Below are 19126 nucleotides of genomic sequence, written 5' to 3' on the forward strand. Positions count from 1 at the left end.
CCCGCCCCCACCCCCGCAGTTCCCGCCTGCACCCCAAATCCCTAGGGAGCACCCCTTTCTGTGGAAATAGTTTCAGACGCGTTGCCGCTCTTCACCTTCCCGGCCACCTCCGGGAGGAGCTCTCGCAGGCCGGGACGCGGATCTTTCATTTCCCCATCCGGCCGTCAGAGCGGGCTGGAAATGGGCTTCCAGGACTTCCTTGTCATTCCTCTGCAGAGCAGTCCCTATCTCCCTCCCCTCCTCGCCTTCTGCACCCCTCTTCCTTTCTCTTCTCGCCGGTTAACCCCTGGGGAGACTGAAATGCTTTGACCAGTACTCCTTTGCCTGCAGACTCGGATCTGACAACTGGCTGAATTACTATCTGGGGAGCGGAGGGCCGGTTTATTTATTCCTTGGGCAATTCATTCTGGGAGCACCTGTGAGATCCCAACAACTACACTGGGCCAAAGGCTCCTTGAACAAGTTCCTGTAAGCTTTCACGGGTTCATTGTGATAGGACTTTTATTCAGAAATGAAACAAAAATTTTTTTAAAGGTCTCAAAGACAATGAATGACACGTTACATAATTTTCATTTAAGACAACAAAATTCAAATATAACAAATTGCACAAATTTACCCCATAACACTGATCATACAATAGTCTTTAAAGAAATAGGTGTGTACTAAAGTAATTATACAGTCTAAAAATATTTCTATTATGCCTAGTTTACAAAGCTCCTGTACAAAAAACAATTATAAATAGTTCACATCTAGAAAAAATACGCATAACCTTTAAAATAGAATGTATCCTTACATATAAACGCTTTGTAGAAAAAAAGGATATTAAAAAGTAAGAATTTTTCATAGCACCAACCATTAATTTTTTCTTTTAAAAAAGTGAACATCGTAAATAGAAATTTGCTTTCATTCTAGACTGCCCAGATTTTAATAAAAAGAGCTGGAAAATAAAAATCAACCAAAATGTTCTGCATCATAGTGAAGGACGCAGTAGAGGAGGATGTAAGGAAATGTTTGGAAAGAAGATCTGCTATTGAAAACAGAATTAGGTCACTTCTGATACGCATCCCCACGGATCAGTGGCACACTTCAGTACTCTTTACACTTCTCAGTAGAAGCAGAATTATACTTATCACTAAGCCTGGATAGTTCTGGCAGCAATTTTGAAATTGCACTAGAATTAAAGTTTATATCAAATCAAGATTGGCAGTTGGAGATTATAATTAGTCTCTGTTTTTTTGTTTGTTTGTTTGTTTTTGCAGGCCCTGTTTTAGGTTTTCAGAGTGTACCCACAAACAATTTAAGCACTAAGATGATGAACTGGACAAAAACTTTAGCTGGAATTTTAAAAAATATATTATCATCAACTTCTAAAAGACTTAGTACATCATTTCAAGAGCATGGCGCGGATTCCATTTATTTATTTTTGCTACAAATATAACTTCTTTTCCAAAAAATTTACAACTTCTGTATAAATATTTTAAAAAGTGCAAAATTAAGACTTCTGTATCATGGGTGTGTTTACTTTTAATCCTTATGACACACAGCACATGGAATCTATCTTTATTGCTCTGTCAGAGAAGAAAGCTCCAGTGGGTTGCTTGCTGTGAACCTGAAAACGCAGGCTCTGGTGTTGTAATAGTTTACTGTTGTCATCTCTACCTGCCCCTCCCAACCCCTGACTCTTAAGTGCTCCATTTCCAGCTCACTGAGGGGGAAAAGTCCTTTATGCATCATTCGAACCCTGACTCGCACAGGAAGAGAAGCTGTCATATAAGGAATCACTCAAAGATTCCAAATTGTCTACCCCAGGCCGGTCTGAGCTACTCAAAGATGCCTCTTCATTTTTTTCCTTTTCTTCCTTCCGTCCTTCAACCTTGTTCGGAGAGTTGTCTTTTTCTAATAAAATCACAGTATTGCTGTTATATTTATTGAACGACTCCAGGGAAATTTTAGATAATCTATTCTCAGGATCCTCTTTTGTTTCTTCAACTTGTTTCAATTTCTGCAATGAAAAGAGGAAAATATTAGAAACATATTTCTTTGGAAATCAAGTTCTTCTATCCAATATTCAATTATTGTCTGTATAAAGTGCAGTTTAAAGGGATAGAGAGAAGCTACAAGTCTTTAACAAGCTTCTAGTATAATTACATGTAATAATAAAGCCAATTTTAGGGATAAATTAAGACTTGAATCATTTTTCCTGAGATGAATAGGTCCCAATTTGCAAACCAGTTAAGTGCCATTTAGTTTCATTTTAAATGGATCCATTTGAAATTTGTTCAGGTAAAGTGCCTTATTTTTCTTAATCAGAGTTTCAGACTACTCCCGTTTCTTACTAAATAGTATTAGCTATCCTGTTGCTAAGTATGGACAGGGGTTGAATTTCAGCCAGAAATTATGATTATATGTAAAAACAGAACAAACAAACAAACAGAAATACACGATCCCTTAAATTGCCTAGAAATTTAAGTATATGTTAAACTCATCAGAAGCGCTGCCATGTTTGTATTTGGTCCCTTTACCAGTCTTAAGATATTTGAAAGAGATTTCCAGGCCAGTGGGCATACTAGTAGATCCTAGAAGGCCCAAGGGCTTAAAATTCATGCTAATAGTCTGTACCTTAGTAACCACACTCCTCCAGGAGGTTCTAGTAACACCAATTTAATATTTTTAGGATGTCACTGGTAGTCTCTAGAACTTTATAAAACATGGCAGTCAGATTTAGTAATTATTGCAGGTTTAACCCTATGAACATCACTATATTCAGCTGCTCAAGTGGCTCCTAAGGTCTGAGGTGGGAGGAGAGATGGTCCAGATGCCAAAAGCAACGGTGTGGAGGTGGCTGAGCTACTAACTCATTTCTCACCTTTTTCTCTTTCGGGCAAAAATTCCACCCTAACCTAGGAAGAAGTACAGACAGGGTTCAGAGATGATGACGAGAGCCATCATTTACTAACCACCCACTCTGTAAAAGACACCGGACACATTTCATCTACAAGCCTTTCACAAACCTGCAAGTGCCACTTCCCCATTTTAAGGAGGCAAACAAGGCTCAGAGTGACAGGGTCACTTGCCCAAGGTCACTAAGCAAGTGAAAGAGAACAGGCCTTGAATTCTGGCCTGGCTGGCATCCATGCTCTCGTTTTGCCATGTTCTTACATAATAACAGACAAAATGACCTGTATTTTTTCATTTTACCACCCCAATATTCCACTTAACTTGCCAACCCTTCTGTCCCACTGCTGTCCAAGGCTCTCACATGTGCCTTTGTTTCCTCAGCCCATCCCTACATTGTCACAATGGACATACAGAGGTGAAATGAGGAAATTGCTTTCTGATTCAGGGGAAAACGAACACAGCCAATGACCATGATTCTTGCATGTTAAATAGTTTATTTTTTATTTGTTGAGTTGAATTTATTGGGATGATACTGGTTCACAAAACCATACAGGTTTCAATTGTACAACTAAACAAAACATCGCCTACACACTGCATCTTGTGACCATCGCCCCAAGCAAAGTTCATTTCCATCCCCATTAACCCACCTTTTGCCCAGGTCAGGCTCCCCGACCCTTCCTTTCTCTCTGGCTATCACCACACTGTTGTCTGTCTAGGTATTATGTATAGGGTTTTTTTTTTTTTTTTGACTCATTCCTTCACCCTTTTTCATTCAGTCCTCCAATCCTTCTCCCTCTGACAGCTGTCAGTTTATTCATGTATCCATGCCTCTCTTTCTATTCTGTCAGTTTATTTTGTTCATTGGATTCCACATATGAGTGAAATCATATGACACTTGTCTTTCCCTGACTGGCTTATTTCATTTGGCATAATCATCTCCAGGTCTACCCATCCTGTTGGAAAAGATAGGATTTTATTCTTTTTTATGACCACATAGTATTCCATGTGTAAGTGTACCAAAGCTTCTTTATCCAACAGTCTACTGATGGGCACTTGGGCTATTTCCAGGTCTTGGCTACTGTAAATGATGCTGCAGTGAACATAGGGGTGCATATATTCTTTCGAATTAGTGTTTTGGGTTTCTTAGAATATATTCCCAGAAGTGGAATTGCTGGTTCAGAAGTAAGTTCCATTTTGAATTTTTTGAGGAAACTCCATACTGTTTCCACAGTGGCTGCACCAGTCTGCATTCCCACCAGCAGTATATGAGAGTTCCCTTTACTCTACATCCTCACCATCATTTGTTGTTTGTTGATTTATTGATGATAGCCATTCTGGCAGGTGTGAGGTGATATCTCATTGTAGTGATATCTCATTCTGGCAGCTGTGATTAGTGATGTTGAGCATTTTTTCATATGTCTATTGGCCATCTGTATGTCTGCTTTAGAGACATGTCTATCCAGGTCCTTTGCCATTTTTAAAATGGAATTGTTTATCTTCTTGATGTTGAATACTATAAGTTCTTTATATATTTTAAAAATTAACCCCTTACCAAATGTATCATTGTCTAATATGTTCTTATGTTCTCCCAGTGAGTTCCCTTTTCATTTTGTTGAGGTTTGTTTGTTTTCTCTATGCAAAGCTTTTTAGTGTGATGAAGTTCCATTTTATCCCCTTGTTTTCCTTGCCTCAGGAGATATATTGGTAAAAATATTGCTACCAGAGATGTCTGAGATTTTACTGCCCATGTTTAGTTTGAATTTGTTATGGTTTCACGACTTACATTTAAGTCTTTTATCCATTTTGAGTTTATACTTTTTAAAATATATATATTTTTATTGATTTCAGAGAGAAAAGGAAAGGGAGAGAGATATAAACATCAATGATGAGAGGGAATCATTAATTGGCTGCCTCCCTCAAGCCCTCTACTAGAGGTCAACCCAAAACCTGGGCATGACGTTGACTGTAGGTCTGTCATATATGGCTTTTATTATGTTATGTTCCTCCATTCCCATTTTGCTAAGCATTTTATCATAAGTGGGTGTTGGATTTCATCAAATGCTTTTTCTCATCTATTGATATGATCATGTGATTTTTGTCCTTCATTTTGTTTATGTGATGTATCACATTTATTGATTTGCAATATTATGCCAACCTTGCCTTCCTGGAATAAATGCCACTTCATCATAGTGTATGATCTTTTTAATGTGTTGCTGGATCCAGTCTGGTAATATTTTTTGAGAATTTTAGTATCTATGTGCATCAGGGATATTGGCCTATACTTTTCTTTCTTTGTAATGTCTTTATCTGGTTTTGGAATTAGGATAATGCTGGCTTTTTAAAAAGAACTTGGAAGTCTTCCCTCCTCTTGAAATTTTTGGAATAATTTGAGAAGAATATGTGTTAATTCTTCTTTAAATGTTTAGTAAAATTTGTCTGTGAAGCCATCTGGTCCAGGACTTCTGTTTACTGGGAGTTTTTTAATTACTGCTTCAATTTCATTAGCTGATATCAGTCTATCAATTTTTCTGATTCAATTTTGGAAGATTGTATTTTTGTATTTTTCTAGGTATATGTCCATTTCACCCTGGTTGTCCAATTTATTAGCATATAATTGTTCACAGTATTTTTTTTTACAATCTTTGTATTTCTGTGATGTTGTTTGTTATACTTCCCCTTTCATTTCTGATTTTATATATTTGTGTCCTCTCTCTTTTTTTCTGATAAGTCTGGTTAAGGGTTCGTCAATCTTGTTTACCTTTTCAAATAATCAGCTCTTAGCTTCAGTGATCTTTTTTTTTTTTTAGTTTCTGTGTCATTTGTTTCTGTTCTGATCTTTATTATTTCCATCCTTGTACTTACTCTGGGCTTTTCTATCAATTTTTCTGATTCAATTTTGGAAGATTGTATTTTTGTATTTTTCTAGGTATATGTCCATTTCACCCTGGTTGTCCAATTTATTAGCATATAATTGTTCACAGTATTTTTTTTTACAATCTTTGTATTTCTGTGATGTTGTTTGTTATACTTCCCCTTTCATTTCTGATTTTATATATTTGTGTCCTCTCTCTTTTTTTCTGATAAGTCTGGTTAAGGGTTCGTCAATCTTGTTTACCTTTTCAAATAATCAGCTCTTAGCTTCAGTGATCTTTTTTTTTTTTTAGTTTCTGTGTCATTTGTTTCTGTTCTGATCTTTATTATTTCCATCCTTGTACTTACTCTGGGCTTTATTTATTGTTCTTTTTCTAGTTCCTTTTGGTGTAGAGTTAGGTTGTTTAAGATTTTTCTTACTTCTTGAGGAAGGCCTGTAGTGCTATGAACTTCCCTTGCAGGACTGCTTTTGATGTGGTCCATGGATTTTGGGTTGTTGGTATATTCATTTTCATTTGTTTCCAATAATTTTTTATTTCTTCCTTGATCTCATTGTTAACCCATTCATTGTTTAATAACATGCTAGTTAGCCTCTGTATATTTAAATGTTTTTCAGGGGTTTTTTTGTTTGTTTGTTTTTTGTTTTTGTTTTTTAACTGTACTTGGTTTCTGGTTTTACTAGGTGTACTGGTTAATAATGCAGATTTTTTTCAATTGATGGAGTTACACATATATTGATATATATGCGATTTGATATGTATGCTATTTTGTTATATTGACAAAAGCTTCAAAACTTCATTTGTCAAATTTGCTGAAGGTGTTAACATCATAGACATTTTTACACTTAAAAATGTCAAATTTTATGCCAAAAAAATGCATTTGCGGGAAGTTTTAATTCATTACTTTAAGTGCTACTGAATACTTCAGGAAGCTTATGGTGAACAGGCTCCATCTCAAAATACTTGTGAATGCTTGTTTAAATGCTTTAAAAGTGGTGATTTCGATGTGAATGACAAAGACGTCCAGGTCAACCAAAAAAGTCTGAAGATCAACAATTACAAGCATTATTGGATGAAGATGCGTGTCAAACTCAAAAACAACTTGCAGAAAGAGTAAACGTTGCTCAGCAAACAATTTCTGATCATTTACACGCAATGGAGAGGTTTTAAAGGAAGGAAAATGGGTGCCACATCAACTGAACGAAAGACAAATGGAAAACCGAAAGTCATCAGTAAAATGTTGCTTCAACAGCACGAAAGAAAGCCTTTTTTGTGACTGATGATGAAAAGTGAATTTATTTTGAGAATCCCAAATTATGAAAATACATCCTGCATATCAGATATTTACATTACGACTCGTAACAGTAGCAAAGTTACAGTTATGAAGTAGCAACGAAAATTATTTTATGGTTGGAGTCACCACAACATGAGGAACTGTATTAAAGGGTCGTGGCATTAGGAAGGTTGAGAACCACGAAGTGAAACCGTTAATACTGATCCCTACCGACAACAATCAATTTGAACCTCGCTTTGATCGTAAAACCAACAGAATGGGCCAGAAGACACAGCAAAGTAATTTTGCTTCATGATGACACACTATCACACATTCAAAACCAGTTAAAAACATGTTAAACGATCTTGCCTGGGAAGTATTAACCCACCCGCCGTATTCACCAGACCTTGCTCCTTCAGATTAGCACTTGTTCTGATCGATGACACACACACTTTCTGAGCAGCACTTCAAAACGTAGGAAGAAGTGGAAAATTTGGTTTCTGAATGATTTGCCTCAAAACAAGAAAAGTTCTATTGGGACGGTATCCACAAATTACTTGAAAGATGGGGGAAATGTGTAGGTAGTGATGGACATTATTTTGAATAAAGCACTTTTGATGTATCTCTTGAAATCATCATGTTTTCTTTGATTACAAAATCTGCTATTATTAACCGGTACACCTAGTATACCATTGCTGTCAGAGAATATGCTTGATATGATTTCAATCTTCTTGAATTTCTTAAGACTTATTTTGTGTCCTAACATGTGATCTACCTTTGCTAATATCCCATGTGCACTTGAGAAGAATGTATATTCTGCTGCTTTGGGATTAAATGTTCTGAAAATATTAATTTAAACCATCCAATCCAATGTGTTGTTTAAGATTGCTGTTGACCTGTAGATTTTTTAAAAATTTATTTGCGAGAGACAGGGAACATCAATCTCCTGTTCCATCCATCTATGCATTCACTCATTGATTCTAATATGTGCCCTGACAGGGGATTGGATCTGCAACCTTGGTAATGGGGATGACACTCTAGCCAACTGAGCTACCCCAGCCAGGGCTCCTTGTTTATCTTTGTCTGGATGATCTATCCAATGATGACAATGGGTTGTTAAAATCCCCTACTATGCCTGTATTGCTTGCTGTCAGCCTCCCCCTTAATGTCCACCAAGATTTTAAAAATATATTTAGGTGCTCCTATTTTGGGTGCACATATGTTTACCATGTTTACCAGGGTTATATTCTCTTGTTGGATCAATCCCTTTAGTATTATGTAGTGACATCCTTTGTCTCTTGTAATGGCCTTTGTTTTAAAGTCTATTTTGTCAATGTAAGTATTGCTACACCTCTTTTTTTTTTCATTTCCATTGACATGGAATATTTTTTACATCCCTTCATTCCCAGTCTGTGTGGAACTTTTGTTCTGAGGTGGGTCTCTTAGAGACAGCATATACCTGGGTCATGTTTTCTTATCCATTCAGCTATCCTATGCCTTTTGTCTGGACCATTTATCTGTTTATATTTAAGGTTCTTATTGATAGGTACTTATTTATTGCCATTTTATTTTTTATATAGTCACATGTTAAATATTTAATGGAAGGAGAATTAAAAAAAGGTACGGAAGTGGACCGCTTCAATATTCTAAGAGCAGGCTCAGAGTTTCTCTCTCTGCTATGGAAAATGGCATAATTCTATGAGAATACTTGAAAAATCATCCTTGAAGTGGTGCTTATCTTATTATACTATCGACGTGCAGGTGCATGGCTTACGAAGCTAATTTTCAGTCTCAGGTGGCTACCTTGCAACCATAGGTAGGCTGAGGAATAGATTCCTAGCTGATTACAGAAGAGTGGCTCCAGAGTTAGGATTAACTATATGCAAAAGTCCCTATTCATGTCACATCAATTTTTAGGCTTTTTAAACAAAGAATTATATAGTACGATACTAAAACACATTGAGAAAGTTGGAAGTGCTTTGATTATACTAACTTTGGGTAAATAAAGGGCATTCAATATGATTTTCTCCTCACCTGAATATCTTCCCACTTTTTCTTCATTCAAGAACCACAAGCATTTTCCTTGACTATTTCTGGTCAGTGTGGATTCAAATTTATTCAATAAACATTTATTAGAAATTCTATGATGAGGCAGGTGAAAGGTTTTGAAACTGAGGATATAAAACTGAGTAAAACTGCATCCTGTGGAGGCAAGTTGGGCCCTGGAGGCAGACAGACTTGAGCCTGAATCTCACTCAGGTTTTCCCTTTCATGGGCTGGGTCAGTGCCCAGGAGCATGCTTCCTCAGGTGTAAATGGTGAGAAGACACACCTGTATTTCAGGATTGACATATTAGAAATACAATACCCTAAGATCCTGATACATAGTAATAGATACTCAATAGTACAATAAAGAATAATAGTAGGACAGAGTTCTTATTCTAGAACAGTGATTCTCAAACTGTGTTCCCCAGGCCAACAACAGTATAACTTCAGAGCTTGTTAGAAATGCAAATTTCTAACCCCACCCAGATTTCCTACATCAGAAATGCTAAGGCTCAGCCAAAGTTTAAGAAGTTCATCAGGTGATTCTCAAACATGTTAAAATTTGAGAATCACTAGCCTAAAAGAATTTGTAGTCTTGGAAAGGATGTGAAAAGTATAACAATGTATTAGGTAGAGATGAGGACAGAGATGTAGTTATCATTAAAACACTCACTGCCTATTGGACACAAAGCATGCATCATGCTTTCTAAATGCTTCATGCTTGTAGGTTTGTTTCTTCAATTAATTATAGCAATATTATTCAATTAAATATAGCACCTACATTGGCCAGGAAGGTGACGGAAATAGGCTGTAAGAAAAATCACATGGTCTTCCCAGTATTTTTATTTTTTATTTTCAGTTTTGAAGAAAGGTGATTACAACAAGAGTTCTTTATTCCCCCTGTTTCTGATCTGGGCACTACCGGGGGCACTTACTGCGTTCGCCAGTGAACCGAGACCAGCAGATTCTCTCTGAGAACTCTAGCACACCAGGACAAGAGCTGTCAAGATGTGACTCTAGTCTCGGGCATCAAGAGTTCTTATAGTAAAAAAAATATTTCTGTACTCATCTCTCTCCTGCACAAGAGTGACGATGAGGGCCAACTGGCAGTCAGCCGCAGTGTTGGGGAGCGATAGGGAATGATGAGGACTGTGGTCAGCCCATTAGCAGGTGCCTAGTTTAAAGGGAGGAGCAGCTAGAGGTAAATCCTGTGAGATATTGTGAGTTCAGTTCAAGACTATCACAACAAAGTGAGTCATAATCTCTTTGCTGGTGGAGTCTCTTGCCTTCAATTTGTAAAAAATGCAATATTTGTGAAGTGCAATAAAACAAGATATTCCTGTACTTAAATTTAGCTTATAGCTGCTGTCCAGAAACATGGGTCTTTATCTTTTGATTTTAAAGTGAGACCATAAATCTAGAACAATATTTGCTATTTTTAAAATCTTTGATTTTTAATTATCTATATAATAAAAGCCTAAGCTACTGTTATGGTAGAATGACCACAACGACCGGTTGCTATGATGCACACAGATCACCAGGGGGCAGACGTCAATGCAGGAGCTCAGCCCTGGTGGTCAGTGCGCTTCCACTGAGGGAGCGCCGCTCAGCCAGAAGCCAGGCTCACAGCTAGCAAGTGCAGTGGAGGTAGCAGGAGCCTCTCCTGCCTCTGTGGCAGTACTAACGAGCAGTGAGCTGAGCGGAAAGGAGTAGTGAGCAGGTGGGCAGTAAGGAGCGAGGGGTCCTGGACTGCGAGAGAGATGTCTACCCGCTGGCTTAGGGGAGCAGGCCTAAGACAGCAGTCGGATATCCCCTGAGGGGTCCTGGACTGTGAGAAGCCACAGGCCAGATTGAGGAATCCCCCAGCCCAGTGCATGAATTTCATGCACCGAGGCTCTAATATTAAGATAAAAATGAAACAATAATAACAAAAAACCCCTACTATTTAAGCCAAATTGGAATTTTGCATTGTTTTGACTTTTGAGCTAGAGATCATATTTTATATTCCTTGTTTGTGTCCTACCAGACCCCCTGCCAGATTTTTCCATAAATGCCTACCCCAGTGATTTTCAACTTGTGTGCTGCAAGAATTTTTAAAACATGCAACACCTGACCATCTTATATAATAAAGAGGTAATATGCAAATTGACCATCATGCCCTTGCACAAGATGGCCGCCCCCATGTGGCCACAAGATGGCTGGCAGAGGAGGGCAGTTGTGTGCGCTCAGACCAGCAGGGGAGGGCAGTTAAGGCTGACTAAGCCAGCAGGGGAGGGCATTTGGGGTGGACCAGACCTGCAGGGGAGGGCAGTTAGGGGGGACCAGGCTGGCAGGGGAGGGCAGTTAGGGGCGATTGGGCCAGCAGGGGAGCAGTTAGGCGTTGATCAGGCTGGTAGGGGAGTGGTTACGGGGTGATCGGGCTGGTACGCAGAAGCGGTTAGGGGCAATCAGGCAGGCAGGCAGGCGAGCAGTTAGGAGCCAGCAGTCCCGGATTGTGAGAGGGATGTCCGACTGCTGGTTTAGGCCCAATCCCACAGGAATTGGGCCTAAACCAGCAGTCAGACATCCCCTGAGGGGTCCCAGATTGGAGAGGTGCAGGCCGGGCTAAGGGACTCCCCCTACCCCCGTGCATGAATTTCATGCACTAGGCCTCTAGTTTAGTCAGAGGCACTGACCTCTTTTCTCTTAGATTGTCAAATTAAAAAATGACAACAGCCAACACAACAATAGCCACCCGGTGTGAATAAATCAAAATTATATCTATTTTTTTGTCAGATTGGCAAAAAATACATTTTTTTGTGTGTGCTACAGAATTTTAGTAATTAGTTTACGTGTGCCATGAGATGAAAAAGGATGAAAATTGCTGGCCTAACCTAGTGCTAAGTCATTAGTAGATTCTCAATGGACACTTGATGATGGATTCAGCTTTCTAGCCTCAGCAGAGTCTCACCTGGTTGGCTTGGGTTTTTCAGTGGTCCTGCCCATTAGGTACAAAAACGCTAAAGTAGCTTATTTCCCTGCCTGCAATTAGAAACATACCAAACTAGCCTCAACAGTGTCTTGTCAGGTAGCAGGTATTTTTAAATATTTGAAGTCAAATAATATTTAAATTTAAAATATAAAATATATAAAATAATTGAGTCAAACAGTAATGTGCTAATGATTTAGTATATTGAATGAAAACAAAAGAGTGCTCATTAATTGGCAGCAACTGTGTGCAAAGTTGCTTTGCAAACTAATCATGGTAATAACAGTTAACATTTAATTTAGTGTTTGTTCTATGCAGACTCTCTGCTAAGCATGTTGCATGGATTATCTGTTTTCATCCTCACATCAATTCTATGGGTAGATCTGTTTAGTATCTCCATTTATAGGCATATAGGTTCCTCCATTTGAGGAACTTAAATAACTTGTTTAAACCTATGTAGCAGAACGTAGTAGAGTCTGGACTTGGACCGAGCCAGTCTGCCTACAGACTCCAAGTTTTTAACTTTATCTTGGAAAATAAGTAAACAAATATCAACCAATATTATCTTTAAGGGGAGCATCTAAAATAAGAATTACAGAACAACAACATTAGTAACCCAGGAAAGATTCATGTTTGATGATGATTATGTAGGTTCCATAAAACATCTTTATTTCCTTCATATACTATGCTTCATTTCCTTCAAATAGTATGCTTCATCAGAATTATGATAAAATTCATATACTACAGTTGTCACCTATAGGTGGCAACAGTTGTACAGTTCACTTTTTTGGTGGACTTTTCATTGCACTTGAGAACAAAAGGAGGGCTAAACAGGGCAGGTGAGATTATATTTTCTAGTCCTATCTAATAAAAGACAAAAAGGGTAATTGACCGTACCTTTGCTACACTGCCCACTGGCTAATCAGGACGATATGCAAATTAACCACCAACAAAGATGGCAGTTAATTTGCATATGTAGGCTCCAAGCGGTGGAGCAAAGCCAAATTTATCTGAAGCCGACCGAGCAGCGAGGCCTCACAGCCCCGGGATCAGCGGAGCCAGGAGGCCTGACGGCTGTGGGGGGCTCTGGCCGGAGCCCAGCCAGAGCGAAGGCCTGGGTCCCAGGTGCCAGAGGAAAACTGGTGCCAGCAGCCAAGGGAAGGGAAGGCCTATTGCATGAATCTCTTCCTGCAACAGGCATCTAGTTTTAAATAAATAGCTCTGCATATTCTTAAGATAGTTTCCTGTCTTTAGTGTAATCATGGCATTATTAGCGATAATTCAAGCAAGAACCAGATAGGGACATATCCTCCAGAATTCCCTTGACAATTATACCTTAATTCAGTGTAGTCACATAGCCAATTGATCAAGCCCGTGTACTATTTGGCTCTGTGTGAATAATTTTATTGTGTTCTTGATATTCTCAGAGGAAGTTTCACAGTAGAGGGGGCAGTTGGAAGGATTTTAAAGGGGGATAAGACTAAGATGTATGGTAGGTAAGAGGGGAGGCATTCTAAGAAATTTCTATTGCATCTGTCGACCATCCTGCAGTCCACTCAGGCCCAGCAGTTGCCCAGATAGTCTGTCAATTGCCCTTTGAGATTCTATAATGGACAGAATCACCACAGACAGAAACAAAGATAAAGATATGCCTATCCCATGGGTTTCAAAGAGCCCCAACCAGACTCAGGAAAGTATCAGCCCAGTTTATAACCTGGGGTTATAAATAATTTGTAACCTGGGCTATAAATAATAAATAACTATTATTTCCAAAGAGTTTTTCCATCCTGATCTCACTGCTCTTACATCAGCCTAGAAGGCGAGGGCGGCTGATGTCAGCTGTACTCTACATGGGGTATTTATGGAATTTGCAGTTCACACAAATTCAAATTCAGGTGAAATTAGACCTGGAAATTTGGTTCCTTAATTTTCAACCTCTTGAAAATGCATACCATTTTCCTCCACAGTCAACAAAATCATGGAGTAGAGATTCTGCCAGGACCAATAGCCTGAACACCAGGAAGGATAAAATAGAAGGCAAAATGCACTCTTGCCACAGGAAAAGATGGGGAGGCTACATAAGGGGATACAGAAAAACTCAGGTGATAAACCAAAAATATATGTATATGCATAACAATATCAGCTTCAAACAGTTTTTATATATGTACAGCCAGAAACTCTAGCCCACAGTAGGAGAGAGACAAATAGCAGGTCCATGACATAGTGCAATGAATTATTGTTCCATGATGAAGGCTCCTCTTTCATGATTTCAAAGACATTTCCATCAGTTGATTATATCTTGAAAATATTGGTTAGTATGTCTACTGTATAATGTCAGGAAGAGATTCAAATTTACTTGTGAAATTCAGGCAGCATCATTCCTCAGCTGGGCACGCATACTTACAACGAGGACTGAGCTGTTAGCACAAACTAATGTAAACATATCTTCATCAACAAAATGTCTTATTTCTCTATTGCAATAGAGGGTCACTGCCAGTCAGTTCAGGAATATGTGGCAGGAAATAACCACATTTGTAAGGTTTTTTCACTGCATGCCTGGCACTGGGTTGAATTCCTTTCACGAATTATCTCATTTAATCCTTACAGTAACCCCAGATAGTACTTTTCTCGTCCCATTATACAAATGGGAAAATACAGGGTAAAGAGGTTTAAATATTAGGCCACATTACACAGGGCCAATAAGTTAGGGAGTCAGGGTTTAAGAAGAAGCGTTGTGACTACAGAACTTGGAATCTTAACCACTAGACCAGATATTTGGAAACCAGTGGTCAGCCCCTGCTAATTGGCTGTGTAACCCCTCTGAACCTGAGGTTTTTTAAAAAATATATTTTTATTGATTTCAGAGAGGAGAGGAAAGGGAGAGATAGAAACTTCAATGATGAGAGAGAATCATTGATCGGCTACCTCCTGCACACCCCCTACTGGGGATCAAGCCCGCAATCCGAGCATGTGCCCTAGACCAGATTCAACCCCAGGACCCATCAGTTTGAAGGTAGATGCTCTAACTACTGAGCCAAACCAGCTAGGGCCTGAGTTTCTTCACATTGACGTTTTTTAGACTTTTCCTGTTCTGTAAAGCTCTTTGACTCTAAAATAGTCTTAATTAGTGCCTTCTGTGCATCTATTATTGGAATTTGAGGTGGCAGAATAATAACTCTCTTCCCCAGTTCTAAATGAATTGGATAAGATGAAAGAAAAAGGCTGATGGGAGGTTAAAATATGTGCTTTCCTATTGGGAAAGCTTATGTTGAAGAATGAGGTTTCTATCACAAAGAAGTGGGTTTCCTGTCACTGGTCTCCAGAAATAGGCAGGCTTAGTAACCAGCATTCCTGGGTTGGGGGCAGCTGTCTACCCATTAAACCTACAGCAGTGATTCCCGCTGGTGTGCTGCACGAATTTATAAACCGTGCAACACCTGACTACTTAGTCAGGGGCACTGACCTCTTTTCCCTTGGATTGTCAAACATAACAATAGCCATCCAGTGTAAATGAATCAAAATTATACCTATTTTTTTGTCAGATTAGAAAAAATACATAGTTTTGGCATGCTGCAGCATTTGAGTAATCAGTGTCTGTGTGCCATGAAATGGAAAAGGCTGGAAGTCGCTGCCCTGCAGTATGAAGGAACAGAACAGCCTGACCCCAGAGAAAGGGTGGGAAGAGCTAGAGGGAGACCTGTGTCATCCCTGTTTGCCTCCTATACTTGCTAATTAAACAAGCCGCCCCTCTTCCTCCTGAGAAGGGAATGAGAGGGGCTCAGAGAAGCCAGGAGTGCTGTCCTGGGGAGCTCGCTCCTCATGGAGAGAAACACCCCAAGTTAGGAGGAAGTGTCGCCACCACCCAACAGTTCTCATGACGTAGGATGATGCAGATTTCAAGAGAACATATGTGCATTGGGGCCAAGAAGATGCAGGGAGCAACAATTGAAAAAAAAAATCAAATTTGTAAATGCTTTGTCACTTGTAATTTAAAACATTAATTAAGGGAAAAGATGCAGAAAAATTCATAGATTGCAGTGAGTTGGATTGGGCAGAGAAACCTCTCCATGGGTGAAAAAACAGGAGGGAGGTGAGTTAGCAGATGAGAAAGATGGGAGCGTTGCCATTTGGAAGCAGATAAATCAAACAGGGAAGACAGTCTGGCCAGGCCGGGGCTTTCGGTCAAAGCTGAAGGGGTGATTCCCCACTCCCTCTCCTGAGCAAAGCTGGGGCCCAGGAAGGAGGGGTACAGGCAGAGTGATGTCTGCTCTGGCTGGGGGAGTAAGACTGGTGCACACTGCAGTCTGGTAGTCATATGTGCTGGTGGCAGGCCAGCCTGAGGGGAAAGAGGCAGCTGAAGTCATTTCTCTTTCCCAGAGGCACCAGCTAATCTCTCTTTAATGCCACCTCCGACTGGATTCCTGGTGGAGCCCCTTTCAGATAAGACATAAAGATAGAGAGCGCGACCTTTGGTAGACACTAGAGACCCTGCAGACTTTTCTAGTGAGCTGTGGTGTTAACCTTGTTAACCCGGCCAAATTCCAACTTGGAAAATTACTTTCTCCCAGTGCCCAGTTCCCTCTGTTACCTCAACTGGACATATTACTCCTCACTTGCCCTTCTGAAAAATTAATGCTACGGATCTGTAATAGAGAGCCACACTGCATCCACCCACACGCCGGAGATGTGACTGGCACTCGCGGGCACTCTGTGTCTTCCCTGGGCCCGAAGGTTCTTCGGGATCCCCGGGGCAAGCTGGTTTTATTAGGTGAAGTAGTAGTTTTCAGTCGAGATGTGCTTTTATGACTGTATCATTAACTACACTGCTGTCCTTTACCATGATCGATGACTTTCACTGACCTCTGCTGGAACCCCTGAACCCAGAGGGAAAAAATGAGCTGACTATTGAAAAAAAAAAGCAAGCTGAGAGAAGGTCAGTAGGAAGCTTAGGGTTGCTGGAAAATAATATACCTTGTGGAAGGGAAAATAATTCAGCTCGGAGGTAAACAATGGTCACAGAGGACATTTAAAGACTACATCAAAATGACAGAAGGAAAGAGAAACCATTTATCACAGAGATGGAAAACGTCCCCAGATATAGAAAACTGGGGGAGATGTGGGAAGACAATCACAAACTTGGCCTATGTAGAGAAGGGCATTTGGGAAGAGGAAAGGCATGTAATTATGTTTTGGTGAAAATTCTTTTTGTTTTTAAACATGTTTTTATTCATTTCAGAGAGAGGAAGGGAGAGCGAGAGCGAGAGAGAGAGAGAGAGAGAGAGAGAGCGAGAGAGAGAAACATTAACGATGAGAGAGAATCACTGATTGGCTGCTTTCTGCGTGCCCCCCCACCCCCATTGAGCCCGACCAGGAATCAAACTGTGACCTCCTAATTCATAGGTCAATGCTCAACCACTGAGCTATGCCAGCCGGGCAGTGAAATTTTTATATGAACACACAAACGACATATGTATGACTCCTGTAAACTCTAACGTAGTGCCATCACTTGAAAATTCCATTTGAAAATTTGTATTTTTTTGACTGTTGTTTAACAGTCAAAAAAATACAAATTTTCAAATGGACATTTTCCAGAGTGGTGGACGGATCCACAAACCTAATTTAAAATGTAGGTTGATCACCTTGAGTCATGCATCAGATTTGATCAATATTGATCAATTTCTCCAAGATTAAAATTTGCAGTTTTATACTGACCTGGAATCAGGAAAACAAGCCAGCTCATTGACATCAGCTTGTCTAATTAGCTTAACTAAGTAGACTGTGCTTATCTGTGTTTTTAGTTTCTTTCTTCCTCCAGCATAATAATGTTAACTGAAATTTTATTCAGGAATAGGAACTGAACAGGTTCTGGGCCAGGAACTGCTAAATCTGTTCAATAGAGTGTCAGGTTAATGATTCTGTCTGGTGAGAGCACGGGCATCGAGCTTTTCTGCCTTTAATTTATAGGCACCGTTATGAATGCAAACCATATGTACACTGCTCCCTTGGCTTAAAATATAAATTAGCCATTTTGGGGAACTATTCTTTCCATCATTTCATGTCTGATGTGTGATACCCATCTGACCAGCAAGTTGCGCTATGTCTGGCTTAGAGTCAGTTAGGGAAAACCCAGCATGAAGGGACCATCTGTATATTCTAGCAGCATAAGCTATGTTTTCACTTTGAAGTGATAGAGTTTTGGCTGCTCCTATAAGAAAAATAAAATTAACTTTTTTTGGGGGGGATCAGCTGAGTGTGAAAAAGTTTATACTTCTTTTTTTCATGGACGCTCTCCCCCCAAAGGAACATCTCCAATATCATGATAATGATGGACATCATAAAAGTACAAGAGGCCCAATGCACAAATTTGTGCAAGGGGCTTGGCCCTCCCAGTCCCAGCTTCATCCAGAAGGTCTAATTAGCATATTATGCTTTTATTATTATAGATACCTGAAAGTGGAAAGTTTTTATTATAAAGGATGCTGCCAGTGCCATAGCCAGGGAGACACATTCTGTTATCCTATATAATAAAGAGGTAATATGCAAATTAACCATCATGCCTTTGCACAAGATGGCCGCTCCCATGTGGTCACAAGATGGCTGCACCCATGTTGTCACAAGATGGCCACCCCCATGTCGTCACAAGATGGCCACCACAAGATGGCTGTCAGGGGAGGGCAGTTGTGGGCAACCAGGCCAGCAGGGGAGGGCAGTTGGGGCAACCAGGCTGGCAGGGGAGGACAGTTGGGGGCAACCTGGCCTTTAGGGGACGGAGGGCAATCGGGGGGGACCAGGCCAACAGGGGAGGGCAGTTGGGTGTATCGGGCCAGCAGGGGAGCAGTTAGGCATCCATCAGGCTAGCAGGGGAGTGGTTAAGGAGTGATCAGGCTGGTAGGCAAAGCAGTTAGGGGCAATCAGGCAGGCAAGCAGGTGAGCAGTTAGAAGCCAGCAGTCTGGATTGCAAGAGGAATATCTGACTGTCTAAACTGGCAGTTGGACATCCCCAGAGGGGTCCTGGATTGGAGAGGGTGCATGTCGGGCTGGGGACCCCCCCCCCCCCCACACACACAAATGG

At 40.1% G+C, this 19126-nt stretch overlaps 1 protein-coding gene across 1 annotated transcript in view; it reads right to left on the minus strand.

The window, feature by feature from the left end:
- Window positions 1-873: 873 nt before the first annotated feature.
- NCKAP5 (NCK associated protein 5) overlaps window positions 874-19126 on the minus strand; it is a 111778-nt gene continuing 93525 nt past the window's right edge. The window contains exon 6 of the mRNA XM_015562510.1: window positions 874-2002. Coding sequence (XP_015417996.1) covers window positions 1724-2002 — 279 coding nt within the window. The 3' untranslated portion in view covers window positions 874-1723. The remainder of the gene's footprint in view (window positions 2003-19126) is intronic.

Source organism: Myotis davidii, unplaced genomic scaffold (assembly GCF_000327345.1).
Source record: "Myotis davidii unplaced genomic scaffold, ASM32734v1 scaffold897, whole genome shotgun sequence".
Taxonomy (NCBI): Eukaryota; Metazoa; Chordata; class Mammalia; order Chiroptera; family Vespertilionidae; genus Myotis; species Myotis davidii.